The sequence below is a fragment of the Epinephelus fuscoguttatus genome, linkage group LG14 (assembly GCF_011397635.1).
Source record: "Epinephelus fuscoguttatus linkage group LG14, E.fuscoguttatus.final_Chr_v1".
In the NCBI taxonomy this organism is placed as follows: domain Eukaryota; kingdom Metazoa; phylum Chordata; class Actinopteri; order Perciformes; family Serranidae; genus Epinephelus; species Epinephelus fuscoguttatus.
The window spans coordinates 33390598-33404958 of record NC_064765.1 but is presented as its reverse complement, the minus strand read 5'-3'; the positions used below and the strand labels follow the sequence as shown (position 1 = coordinate 33404958).

At 38.9% G+C, this 14361-nt stretch overlaps 1 protein-coding gene and 1 long non-coding RNA gene across 2 annotated transcripts in view; both read right to left on the bottom strand.

The window, feature by feature from the left end:
* The window catches only part of LOC125900415 (uncharacterized), a 291070-nt gene that overhangs the window by 10914 nt on the left and 265795 nt on the right, over positions 1-14361 (bottom strand). The window lies entirely within an intron of this gene.
* sptlc2a (serine palmitoyltransferase, long chain base subunit 2a) overlaps positions 1-14361 on the bottom strand; it is a 29599-nt gene that overhangs the window by 3721 nt on the left and 11517 nt on the right. The window contains exons 5-11 of the mRNA XM_049595364.1: positions 13523-13647; positions 12581-12674; positions 10650-10755; positions 9499-9718; positions 8361-8487; positions 3183-3318; positions 812-941 (exon numbers count right to left, since the gene is read on the bottom strand). Coding sequence (XP_049451321.1) covers positions 812-941; positions 3183-3318; positions 8361-8487; positions 9499-9718; positions 10650-10755; positions 12581-12674; positions 13523-13647 — 938 coding nt within the window. The remainder of the gene's footprint in view (positions 1-811; positions 942-3182; positions 3319-8360; positions 8488-9498; positions 9719-10649; positions 10756-12580; positions 12675-13522; positions 13648-14361) is intronic.

The following is a 14361-nucleotide window of genomic DNA, read 5'->3' as shown; positions in this document are numbered from 1 at the left end:
CTTTGAATAAAACGTGCTGTGTGTACAAGTCATGTAATTAGACACAGCCCCCTGGAACTGTATTTAGCCCTGAGCCCCAGTGAGCTGAGTTCAGTAGTCTGACAATTCTGACAAATTAAAGTCATTTTAACAACCCACGGTGTGTTTTTTGCTGAATAATTATGGCTTTAGCGCTGCCCACACAAGAGAAGGGTCTGTGAGCCAGTGAGATCTGGCAACACAGGACTAGTCAACATCAATACGCTTGCTACTACAGGTGCTGCGTTCTAAAAATACCTTTTTAAAATAGAAAAGCAAAGAAGGTTTTGCACCACAAATACAAGGTGGTGAGTGTGTAGGAGCTGGAGATCAAAGGTGGAAAAAAAAATACACTAAAGAAACACCTGTTTTATCAATAAGAGACAACTGTGATGTTTGATGTATCCTTCATTGATCATCAGCCAACCAATCAGAACTAAGTATTTTTAGTTGCCATGATTTCACAGGTTTTAATAATGCAAAGTAGTGTGGTAGAGTTTGTTTTGTCTAAAGAGAACCACAAATTGACTGTAGAATTTACTGCAGACAGGTTAGGAAATGAACAGATAAGCTCCATCTTGACCTGAAGACAGTTTTCAACTTTTCCATTAAGAAAAAAATGTTTTGAGTGCTTGTGTTGTCAGTTAACTATTCCTTTGTTTTAATAATGTTCTCAAATTAAGATCTAATTCTTTGCCCAAACAGAACAGAAGTAAAAAGCCAGTTTAATTGGCAAATTTGGTTACCCATCTGTCTAAACATATGTTACTCAGCAGTAAGAGCAATTAGTTACCCTGTCGAGCACGTCTTTCGTGTGGGCGGCTGAGATGCAGAAGCGTGCCCGGGATTCGATGATCGGTGTAGCAGGGAAGCCAACGACCACCACCCCGATGTTCCTCTTCAGCATCTCCCTACCAAACGCTCTGGTAGGACAAAGATGAGGAGACACAGCATAAATGTCATGAGGACGCAATACTGGTGCCATAAAGGCATTAAACTGAGTGTTGCACTCCTCTGATTGGATGAATATGGGTAGTTGGTACATTTATGGATAAATGAATGTGGTTAAAAGCTCTTGAATAAGCTAATGGACTGTGGGTTAAAGGGATAGTTCACACCAAAATGAAAAATACATATTCCTCTTGCCTGTAATGCACTTTATTAATCTGGATTGTTTGTGTGTGAGTTGGAGAGTGTTGGAGATATTGGCTGTAGAGATGTCTGCCTTTTTAGAGTGAACTGCCCCTTTAAGATATTTAGTTTTGAACATTCATACTTGAACCTGACTTAAGTCTATTAAGATTTTATTGGGACTTAGAAAAACAAGTATTTTTTTGTTTATTGATTTCCTTAGTTTCTTGATTTGCTATTTCAAAAGCTGGATTTCAATTATTTTTTTCCATGTTAATAATTTAAGATTCAAAAATTCAAGAATTAGAACTACTAGTCCATACCCATTGGTAGCTTTGTCACCTTCTACCTATGCCAATCCTCAATGCCCATGTGCAGTTTCACATAGATTGACCACGTCAGTGAGTAGAAAAACGTGGGACAGACAGAATGACTGACTGACAGAATGACACACTGACAGTTTCCGTGATTATGTACAGCATACCATACCATGACTTAGTCATACCAAAAATTAGAAAAACAAACAAACATTGGGCCACAGGGGGAGCCACAGTGATCGGTCACATTTGAACCATTTTTAAGTATTTTTCTGTTGTTATAGCGCCACCCAGTTGCCAATTAGAGTTAAATTTCTCCAGTCACCTTGAGGCGTCCTGTTCTACATATCTACCAAGTTCAGTAAAAATCGATATGGCGGTTAGGCCTAGATAAGAAATTAGCTCTCTAGCGCCCCATTGTGTTTGATGGGGTCAATAATGGAGGGGTCCCCTCAGATTATGTGTGGTCATATGCCTACAAAGTTGCGTGGTGATCGGTGAAACCCTTGAGATGTTATACACACGCCCTCCACAATATTCATTGCCTTATAGAAGCTCAGTTTTAGTAAGTTTTCCAACTTTTGCCAAGAGGGAACTTTAGATATTGGTCCCTAGATTATGTTTACCGAGTTTCATGCAGATCAGTCAAACTTCCTAGGAAGAGATTGATTTTAAGTGTTTTTCAAAAAATTCAAAATGGTGGAAAATCTATATAACCGCAAGTTATGGGTTCTTGAGGCAAATTTGTTCCTCATGAGGAGAGGCATCTCTGTGCAAAGTTTCATGTCTCTACAACATACGGGGCATAAGATATGACCATTCAAAGTTAGCAATTTCAGTCGGTTGCTATAGCGCCCCCCTTTGGCCAATTGATGTAATATTGCTTCATTCGCATCCTCCCATGACCCTCTACCACTGTGCCAAATTTCACATGGATTGACCAAGTCAGTGAGGAAAAAAACGTGGAACAGACACACCTACAGACAGAGTTTTCGTCATCATATAGTAAGATAAAAAATAAAAAAAATAAATAAAAAGAGGATTTGGTTGGCTTAAATTTGATCATATTCAGATTTAAAAATTAAAGTCGAAAAATTTCAAATAGCAACATCTGCGGTTCCGAAGACAGGACAGGCAATGAAGCCTTGATGCAATCGAACCAACTTCTGGCCTATCACAGCACAGTCTGTCGGTCATATGATCCAAAAAAAGGGGCTGGAAAATTGAAATCAGTGGCAAGCCATTTAAAATGTTCACTTTAATTTTTCTGAAATTTGAATTTGACTGATGGTCTGCTTGAAATAAAGAATTAATAACAAAAAAAACAAATGAATAAATTACTAAAATATAAACAAAAATCTTTAAAATTACAAAAATTCAAATTCAGGTTTTGAAATAGCTAATCAAGAAATATCATATTTCAATTCCTAATAGGTGAATTTAGAACAAACAAGCAACAAACAAGACCAGCTTATTACACAATAGCTATATTGTACATAACTGTTATGTTATAGTACTTTTAATGTAAACACAAAAGAACAAAGCAAATTCCTTGTAAGTGAAACATACTTGGCAACAAATCCTTTCCTGATTATGATTCTAAACAAATTCTCACACACACACACACACACACACACACAAAGTTTCAGTAGCTGTTAAAATTTGAATACTTTTGTCTCTTATTTGCTTCCATATAAGTCAAAGCTCAGGGCTCACCCTATCTTGGCGGGCATGTAGAGCATCATGGGTACAACAGGTGAGTCCTCATTGCCGTAGATGATGAAGCCCATTTCTCGAAGCCTCTTGCGGAAATAGACTGTGTTCTCTGCCAGCTGTCGCACACGTTCACAGCCTTGGGATGAGAGGAAGACATCTTGAAACATGAGAGCTGACAGCAGTTGCAAAGAAAAGTAACCACACTTCTATCAAATTTTTGCGAAGGATGAATTTTAATGATTTAGTTGATCGGCAGTGTGCCAAACACTGGTTACCTCACAGAGCTGTACTGAATGTCCTTCATGTTTATTCAGTACAATTTACAACTGAAAGTAAAAACAAAAATGCAGAAAGAAATACTGGATTATAATGAAATGTCTATAAAGTGCCAGATTCAAACATGATTTTTCTCTGCAGATTTCATCTCTCTGGTTGGAAAAAAAAGATCTTTAGAGCTAGCTTGATTATGCGTTGAAAAGTAGGAAAAAAAAGAGGGTTGACAAGCAGCTGAAAACAATCACATTCATGAGATGACTGTGGGAAAACATCTGAGTGTTACAGCATTCAGGCACCATGGGGAGATCAAGTTTTTAGTTTCTCTGTAATGTTTTCCTTCTCCCACAGGCGATCAGGAGATTCACTGCTTTCTTTGAAAAGCTACATTTGCAAGACTACAAACTTTGTTAGTTTGCTCACAACTTTAGTCACAAAACTTTTACACACAGAATGTTGTAAAGACATACAAGTCCAGAATGTGTTTTTCTGACCATACAATTGATAGAGTCTTTGCCAGCAACAAAAATGACAGTTTTGGATTTTAAAACATAGTACAAAGGACAAATCTTATCAAACAAAGATTTATCTGAACGAACCTTGCAATAATAGAGGAGCGGAGGGGAGATACTATTGGGGCTGTACGATTTGAAGAAAAGGTTATATTGCAGTGACTGTGGACAATTATTGAGATTTAGGATATAATAAACAAATGAGTCTACTTCAGGGTTACTAAATTCGTGGCCTGTGGGCCATCTCTGGCCCAGAAGCAATCTCCGAGTAGCCCAGGATACATAACTTTGATATACCGGTATGACAACATATAGCGTCTGGAAGTAGCTGACAAGCTTCCTTCCTTCATCTCACTTCCTTCTCACCTTCGTAGAGTTACACATGTATAGCACTGTTCAGGTAGAATGGATGGAATGGTTTAGCGACACCGCCAATCATACCTTTTTTCTCATGTTTTCATGTGTGATACAGTTCTGACCGCGTTTAGTAGCTTTTAAAAATATCTGAGCTGTAGTTGAAAAGTTTAAAAGCACTCCCTTTGTCTTCACCTACACACTGTTCCTTGACCTCATTGGAAAAAGTCATGAGATAAGTTGAGGGTGTGGGAGAGAGAAGGAGGGAGGAAGATACTTGTAGAGATAAAGTCAATTAATGGTTATTGTTATTGCCACTAATGGTGCTGATAGTAATAATGGTATGGATAGCACTGATACCTCTTTTTTGTCTGTTTCCGCACTTTGTGCTGTGCCTGGGTCAGACATATGATCAAATACATCTTTTTGTTTTTTTGTTTTAGTATACGTTTTGAACAAGGCTGCTAAAAATGTCTGGCCCTTCTATATTTACTGCTTTTAATATCCGACCAACTGAATCTGTATTTAAATAGCTCTGATCTACTTACTTGATTATCGGGGAAAACGCATAGATTACTGATAACTTTGAAATGTGGATTTCTCAACTCAAGAAAGGACAGCAGGGGAGATACCTGCACACCAGTGTAACTGGGCTAGAACACCGCAAAAAGGTCCATAGGCTGCCATCAGTGTAAATATATTTTCTTTAAGATATCTGTGCATAAAAAGGTGCTTAAAGTACAAAAAATGATAAAGAGAGAGTAAATAAACAGACTATTATAGACTTTTTTTGCGCTGATCTCAGCCTGTGGACCTTTCAGTGGCTTTCCAACCCTGTTACATTGGTGTGCAGACGTCTCCTCTGCTATCCTTGTTTGCCTATTGTACAGACACACCCAAGACAAATTTTTTTTGTTGCCCTAAGTAGGTGCAGTTTCACAGCAGCCCTAAGGCTTATTTCTGAACTCAAACATACAAACTAAATCTAAGAAAATACAAAAAAAAAAGTACAGTACTACTGTTTTCGAAATAACTTATTGTTTGCAAAAATACATAAATAACAATAAGAACAAAAATCTTTTTCAAAATAAAAGGCATTTCTGCAAATTCCTAAATAAGTAAAAATATTAAATTAAAATAAAACAGCCTTAACAACCAAAGACATTTGAGCAAGATGTGGCATAAAAATAAGAAATTAAGTTACAAAATGGAGCATACTTTGTAGAACTAAAAATGAAAGTGGTTATACAAGTGATGCTTTACATTGTTTACTCAATCAAACTTAAACCACTAAAACTGTTGTCTATTCTACATTATTGTTATAATTACCAAGTTGTACTTCTATAGCCTCTTTCTAAAATGTTCCAGCTATCACTTCAGAGGTTCTTTGCCAAAAAAGGAAAAAAAAGCCAAAAGCTGTTTTTATGAGTGTGCACTACTAGGGGAACCACCAGGGCGTGTGAATGTAAGTGTTAATTTCAGCATTCACTGCTTCTCTTTATAGTTTTGTATTTTTCATTAGTTTATTTAAAATTTTTGTTTTCGCTGGGTTAATTTTAGATTATTTTTCAGTGTTTCAGTGTTTAAAAATGTTTATTTTTAGTTTATCCTTTATGCGGTGTAGTATTGGTTTTAGTTTTTTTTAATTATAATATGGACGGTATTTGTAAGAGGTAAGATTTAAGAAGTTCAGAATAGGTATTACAATACAGACAGCACACATCGCAGTCTCAATAAACACATGTATCAATTCTCTCTTTGTGCATGTTGTGTTAATAAATTCGAGTAAACTAACAAAAACATAAACTAAAGACATTTCCTGTATATTTCATTTTAGTTAGTTTGTTTTGTAACAGTTTTTTTGGAATATCTGGTCTTTGATAAGAACCACTGTGATGGTGAGTCTTTCTTAGATTCCATTAGTGCGCACTGACATCCAGTGGCAACTGATGAAAATTACAGCAGCTACGATTAGATTCACTCAACTCTGACAAACCAGACAGAGGCATCGCTAGTCTGATGGTTGTCACTCTCAGTTTATTTTAAATGATAAGCTATGAAGGTATCCGGGCCTGTATTCACAAAGCTTCACAAGCTATTCACAAAATTCTAAGGAAATTCTTAGAACTGTGATGTTTTCTTAGAATTTCCCCTTAAAGTTAAGAGTAGGTCCTTGTAAAGATAAAAGTTATTCACAGAGCATCTTAGACCTTAAAAAAGTCCTAAGGTCAAAAAATGTTGGGAGCAGGAAGGAGGACTTTTAAGAGGCTAATGAGTTTCTTAATCAGGATAAAATGGTGGACACACAAAGACCTTGGCGAAATATTCTCCAAATGCTGGATGACAGTGAGTAACTGAAATGCTACAGATCAGATTGTGCAGGGATAATATTAGTGGTTGATCTCATTGGGGATACACACATAACGCCAAAAATAAAATGATCACAACAGTGCAGCAGTGATGACTTTTGTCTGTCTCAACCTTCCATCAGCAGAGTGATCACACCAACAATGACAACACTTTCAGAGTCTCACGTCATCACGCAGTTCATTTCATTGCCACTGGGTGTCCACACCTTACAGGCTCACAAAAGGGTGTGTCTGTGACAACCAATCACATCTGTTAAAAGAATGCATCAAACCTAGCAACTGGGTCAACCACACCCCTAAGTAAGATAAAAGTTTCTGTCTCTTCCTTGTTCAGAGTTGCTCTGAGAACTTTCCTAAATCACTCCTAGGCTAGGACTCCTACTTAAAGTTTTTAGGCCAGGTTAGAAGCTCTCTAAGAGTATTCTCAGAATGTTTGTGAATATGCCCTCTGATGTATGATATTCACTAAGAGTCTCTGTTGGCTGCTTCATGTGTAAAATGTCTGACCTTGTCATGAGCTCCTTTCTCTTTTGACATGTCATAATAAATGAACCTTGGAAGGGTCCTGCTTGAGCTGTAGGCTACTTTGATACCACTTGAGCCTTTGATGCTGTTTTAATAAAACAATTCTGCTATAGTATATTACTTCTGAGGACATGAGGGGGATTGTTCTTGTGGCTGGGATATCAGGACTCAAACACGTTATTATGCTATTAAATTATCATAAGATGACATTATCTATAGCATCGATTATCGCTGTTATTTCTGGGACAATATACACCGATCTGCCAAAATATTAAAACCACTGGCTGATGAAGTGAATAACATTGATCATTTTCTTACAGCGCAATGTTCTTCTAGAAAACTTTGGGTCCTGACATTCATGTAGATGCCACTTGACACTGAACACCCACCCAAACAACATTACAGACCAATACACCCCCTCATGGCGACGGCACTCCCTGATTGCAGTGCGCCCCCCAGGCAGGATATGAACCATGCCACACCACATAAACTGCTCAGGAATGGCCCAAGGGACGTGACAAAGAGCTCAAGGTGTCAACCTGGCCTCCAAATTCCCCAGATCCCAATCCAACTGAACATCCATTGGGCATGCCAGTACCTTAACTCACAACCCACAGGACTCAAAGTATCCTTCGACAACGCCTTGGTGCCAGACAGCAACACACCCCCAGAGGTCCTGTCTCCATGCCTCGAGAGGGCAGATGCCCCACTGCAAAAGGACTTAGCTCTGGCCTGGACAAAGACCTCTGGGGTTCCAGTTTGTCCCACACATGCTCGATCAGATTGGATCTGGGGAATTTGAAAGCTAGGTCGATGCCTTGAGCTCCTTGTCACATTCCTTGGGCCATTCCTGAGCAGTTTTTGTGGTGATAATGTTGCAATGAGCAGGGTTACTTGGTCTATAATAATGATTATGCAGGTGAAGTGTGTAAAGGGGCTACCTCATGAATGCTAGGACCAAAGGTTTCCCAGCATTGAAATGCAGTCATGACAGTAGACATGGTAACAGGCCAAATGAGGACCCATCCATTAAAAAAACTGCTTCACTAGCGCCACTCGGTCAAAAACTCTACCTTTAGTGTATATATATATATATATATATATATATATAAAAATAATAATAATAATATTGTTGCACCACTCACCTATTGTTGTGCCATCCTCTCCCATAATGCACTTCATAGAAGTGATGATTTGCTCCACCACAGGAGGAGACATGGAGGTGGCGTAGACCGCACTGTGGGAATGGGAGCGCAGGTACTCAATAAGCTCCTAAACCCAGCAGATACACAGGAGATGTAAGTATTTGTGCATGTAAAGCTTTAATTACTCTACAATCTCTACAACCATGGAGAGTTCAGGACTCTTTGTAAACGAGGCTTGGAATGGCTTACTTTAGATTTACTGCCTGCTTTAGTGTGAAGAATAAGAGCATGCCCCTTATTCACTGCATATGCATTAAAACAAACAAGAAAAGTTGGTTGTAATCATTTAAATGTCAAATAAATCATGGAGAATATGCTGTTTTGCACAGATTGTAAGAATGTAACAGTCTCTGTGTCCAATGCAAACTGCCATATATGCAGTAAAGTTGAGAAAAATGTATTGTACTTCTGATGAAAAAAAAGCTCCAACAAGATTTTAAACTACCACCCTTTTTGACTATTTTGTTAAAACGTTTGAAAGACATGCAGGCTATTAACACTTTTCTGTAAGCTTATCCTGTGACTTGATGACACATTCCTAGACAGTGATTCATGCCTCAGTGCTGGCTTTCTTTAAAAGTGAAAAAAAGTCTCTGTGAGAAAGCAGTGGAGGTGGTGGGCGAAGATGACAGGGTGTCACAATCTCTTCAGCCTTTCACAGAGACAAAAAAGTTGTTTATGTCTTGAAGATTCTTTTTTAACCCAGCCTTTTGTTTTGATAAGTCCATGTCAGGAAACAGGGCTAATATGTCAAGAACGCAGCATTCATGCACTGCAAGGCTGTTAATCCACATTACAGAGATGACAGGTGTTCATTTTATAACACTTAAAACTTTGTCACCTGACACACTAACCCCTGATCTTGAGATATTGTTTACAACTAAAGCATTCTCATTAAGACTGCTGTTTAGCCTTGTTTACCTAGCTTGTAAAAACACTGGGTTACTGAACTGGAAAAGCATCCATGTCTTGTGACTCTACATGCCTTTATCTCTTACAAGTCATCTTTTTTTTTGACCCTGCCTTCAACAATAAAATGAAACAGCAATAAAATAAACCCATAATCCTCCATCCTCACCCTTTTCCCTGCGATGTATCCCCCTGCAGCACCGAAGCTCTTGGTAAATGTGCCCATCAAGACATCCACATCACAGGGGTCTAGGCCAAAGTAATCGACCACACCTCTCCCTCTCGGCCCCAGGGCCCCTATGCTGTGGGCCTCATCTAGGTAAAGGTAGGCTCGGTAGCGCTTCTTCAGGGCAATCACCTCTGGCAGGCGCACTACACTGCCCTCCATGCTGCAGGGAGGAGAAGGCAAAGTAGAAGATGTTGCCAGTGTCAAGTAAATGTCCTGATGTGTTCAAGTTCAGATTGTCCTGGTACTTCACCATATGTTCTCCACTCAAGGTCATAGTGACACTGCTGGGACCTCTCAACTGTTAACACACTTTATCTTAATGACAACTGCACGTCTCAAATTTAATGTTAACATATAAAGATATAACTCATTAAAATACTGCAACAATGTCAAATAATTTGCCTGCACTTTGTAGCTGCAGACTGCTATATAGTGCAACTTTCTTTCTGGCAGAATAAAGAAACCCATCAAAGTTGCTCAGTGTGTGTACAACCAGTAAGAGCTAACCAAGCACTGAATCAGCTCTGGCAACCAGCAATCCAGTCCCAGGAGTGTTGTTACTGCTGAATCTAATGGAACCACATGAACCATCAACACAAGATAAGACCTGCTTCTGGAAGCCTGTCTTTTGCATGTGTTTGTGTAAGACTCCTACTGACATGCATGTTCTGCCCAAATTTTAAGTTAATATGGAGAAATAGCTCGAAAAGTATAGAACTTAAAGCAAAAATCAGCTACCAGTGTACAAGATCTGATGAAACTACTGTGTGTGCTGTTAGTCATTGTTGATGTTGAAACCAGGAAGGAAATCATGGAGGTTTTCAAGGTGGTAACGCCTACTGTTGCACTGCTTTAGGGCTATGACACTTTAAGCATTGATAAAAGTGAATGCTGTGAACACTGATGTCCCTGGGCTCACTCTCAGCACTGATAACACCCCTTTTGTTGTGTTTTGCACCAATGCTTTACCATTTGAATAACCCCGAAACACAAAGCTCAGAAGGTCAGAAGAATAAAGACATTCTCTACAACAAGAAGTGCCTGAATATTTTTTATCAAACATCTATTTTGTGAAAAAATGGGTATGCTACCTGTAAATGCCCTCTACCACAATGAGGATCTTCTTCCATGGTCTGTGAGTCCTGGGCTGCCCGTGGACTATGGCCTCTCTCAGCAGTTTCTCAAGGCTCTGCATATCTGACAGGAACAAAATAAGAGTTACAGAACACTCAAAATGAAACTTGTGGTTACAACAATGGTGGCAGAAAACCACTCGCTGTTTATTTGTCTACTGGGAATTCATTAGAAAAAAGTGAGACACCCATAAACACAGTTTCAATACACCCACAAACAAAGTTTTTATTAAAAACATAATAATCAAATGAAGGTAGATTCTTTAACAAAGTTGCTCTTGTTTTTAGCACATTAGCCGTAGACTGTTTTGTACTGGTCAGAAATCCTGCATTTTAGCAAAAAATGATAACAAGTCACATGTATTTGTGAATTAACTCGGGGATTTGGTTTGTTTGTTGCAATAGCTGGAAAGATTAGCAACATTCAACAAGTTACCAAACCAACTCACCAGTAAAAACAGACGAGTAACACGCTTTAAATGGCAAGTTGAAGAGTTTTGGCTAGTTAGCTGGTAGCTAATGGATAAAGATTAGTAGCAAACCCTTCACTGCTAATAATACCCACAAAGTAATTAGCATTAAGATGCAAGCTTTTTTATGTCAACATTATCATTACTGTACAACAAAAAATGAACCAGCTGGATTTTTCGCTAAATATGACGTCAAATAATCCAACCAGATTTTCTGTGAAAAAATGATAACAAACAGCGCGTGTGTGTGACAGCTGCAGAACAAATGCTGTGGCTAGTTAGCTTAATGGCTATGGCTATTACACATCTAATAGCTTTTTTTCTTTTCTTTTTTTTTAAATTACACCCAATCTATTACATTATATTTCATGTATCTCATGTTCTATGAGAGGAAGAGCTATTTTTGAGCCACCTGAATGCATAAACAGCTAGCTAGCTCTTCTTCTCCTCTGCGTTTGATATATAGAAAGCTGTTTTTGTGTGGAAATAATGAAGCTTGTGTGATGACTTTTTGAGATTTGACATGTATTAGATAAAGCACGGGTGTTAATAACATTGACAAAAGCTATTCTTCTGTTCTATTCAAGTGTCTCAGTAAGCCATGACAGTGAGCCAGCCTGAATAATACCAGAACCCTGAAACTGAAGCAGCTATCATTCATTTTATATTTTACCTCTGTGCTTTTCCTATTGTAGCGTGTCAAAATATCTTTTCAGAGAAGTCTGTGGCCTCACTCAAAAAACAAAAAGGAAAAAACATATGGTTTCTTAACTTTTTATTTAACATGTTGGCTGACTTCTAAAGTAACACAACAATCTGTGTTGGTTAGGCTGTTCAGAACACCATAAAACTTCAATTAATAGCCCGGGCTATTATTTGCTTAAATCACTGAACTCAACAGGCCTATATTTGGGGCAGGCGTCTATGGGACAGGCCTTTAATTCCTTTCAAACAAAACTGTTGCTCAGTGAGGATCAGGAAATACAATCAGATTGGAATTTATTTATCAAAATTTGTAGCCCCACCAGGCTAGTAAAAGGGACTGGGCATTTAACTGGGACTTTAACGGTTTTACGGTACTCAAATTATGATACAAAACTGACTGCGATATAGAATGCAGACCTAACCTCCCAGTAGTGTGTGTGCATTGTAACGTATGTCTAAAACTGTGTAAATCAAAATGATGACATCACCATTCAGCAGTGACATACAGCACACGGAAGAAGAAGTAAGAAAATCATTATCACTCAAAGCGCATCAATGTCTGTGATGATTAAAAAAATTAAAGTTATAGAAAGAAGCAAAGAATTAAGATAGACTGGAGGACTGACAAACAGAAATAGAAATGAAAATAACTGTAGCTATAGATGCTGGTGGGAGACATACTTATAAGAGAATCTATTGTGATCAGAGACTCACTGTTGTGTTTGAAGACTCTGATGGTGGCCCCAGAGAGTCTGGCTCCCAGGACCAAAGAGGCGTGGTTTAGTTCATCACTCAGAATCAGGCAGCCCTGCAGGACACCAGACAAACTTTAACATGTAGAAATGATTCATACATCTGATTTGTTTTTATCCATCTGAAGCAGCAGACAGTGTTAATGACTTCCAAATCACCTTAGAACATATTTTCCAGCAGCTGGTAGGTCTGGTGAGTGGGTGGAGTATGGTTTTGTGTTTATAAAATTGATATTTAAGGGAAGTAGTTGAGTGACCACTGTGATGTTGAAAATGTACATTTTAACCGATGAGTTTGCAACATTTCACAAGAACAAATGAATTTAAAGCTGCAGTCCAACCCTCTTCACTGTTGGTTACCTCTCACAAGTTACAGAGTGGAAACAAACTATGTGGTCAGGTAGCTACCTGCCAAACAACACCAGCAGCAATGTGACACAACAGACTGCTCTGAACTCTGTTATTTTCACTCTGACAGCCACCACGCCAACAGGAAGTGTTTGCTCCTGATATGAGGCCAGAGAGTGGGTTTGTGGCTCAGTGTTCTCAGTGCTGCTGTTGATCTGTGATAGTGTGATGTTGCGGAACTGTTTTGTTAAAACTAAATGTACTCTGTAAACAAAAGTGCCTGGCAGAAAACATGTTTCATCAATGGCAAATACACAAGTTCATACACTAACACAACCTTAACATTCACATAATGTACAGAGGGTGACAGTGTGACAGAGGACAGACAGAGAGATAAAGAAAAGAGGAAACAAAGTGCTGTGACAACATCAAGGAAATCTGACAAGGAAACAAATAGCGAGCCAAAGAGTGGAGGCAAGAAATGGAAGGTGCTGCAGTGTGCTGCAAGAATAAATCGCAGCCCTGCCCAGGAAACACTGATCACCTGCGCTCTTACCTTGCCAGCCAGTGCTGGTATGTTCATGGAGTTGGTTGCAAAACCCATCCCAAATGCCATGGCTGACTCCACACCCAGGAACTTAGCCACAAGTTTCTCCATCTCCTCATGTCTGTCCAGGTTACCTGAGATACAGGAGATCATCATATACACACAGCAATCAGAACCTCAAAGATCTATGCTTACATGGACTGCTAGGCCAATGTCAAAGGAATAGTTTAGTTTAGTTTTTTTTTTTTTTACACTTTTTCACTTTCTTGCTGAGATACCACCAACATATCTATCCATTCTATCTGTCCCCCCCCCCCCAAAAAAACAAAAAAAAAACAAACAAACAATGTATAAACTGATACAAAAGCAATCCCTCTCAATCATCACTTATGACCCACTGTAAGTCTGTGGTGTTGTACTTATTTGCAGAAACTCTCCCCTCTGCCTGTAGTTTCTTATTTTCATACTCTGCTATCACTGGGATGTTTCTGGGTGTATGCCCCCAGCCAATAACAGTGCACAAGTGTGGTCAGGCCAGGTGCCAGACCATAATCAGCAGGCATCTAGAAGGAAGCTACAAAAATCGTGGACGGCGGACAAATATAGTGAAGCAAAACGCCATGCAGATAAAGCCCATTCCAAACTGAGAATGAATCTAGGGTTCGCTTTTACTTTCACTTTTGCTGGCGAGTGAATTTATAATGGTAACTAACAATTTCTGCATAGTATACCTTTAAGCTACAGCCAGCTAGGAGATGGTTAGCCTAGCTTACAGCTTGCCTGGCTCCACCCAAATTTCAAAATGCCTTCCAACACCTCCAAAGCTCTCTAACTAACATGCTGCATCT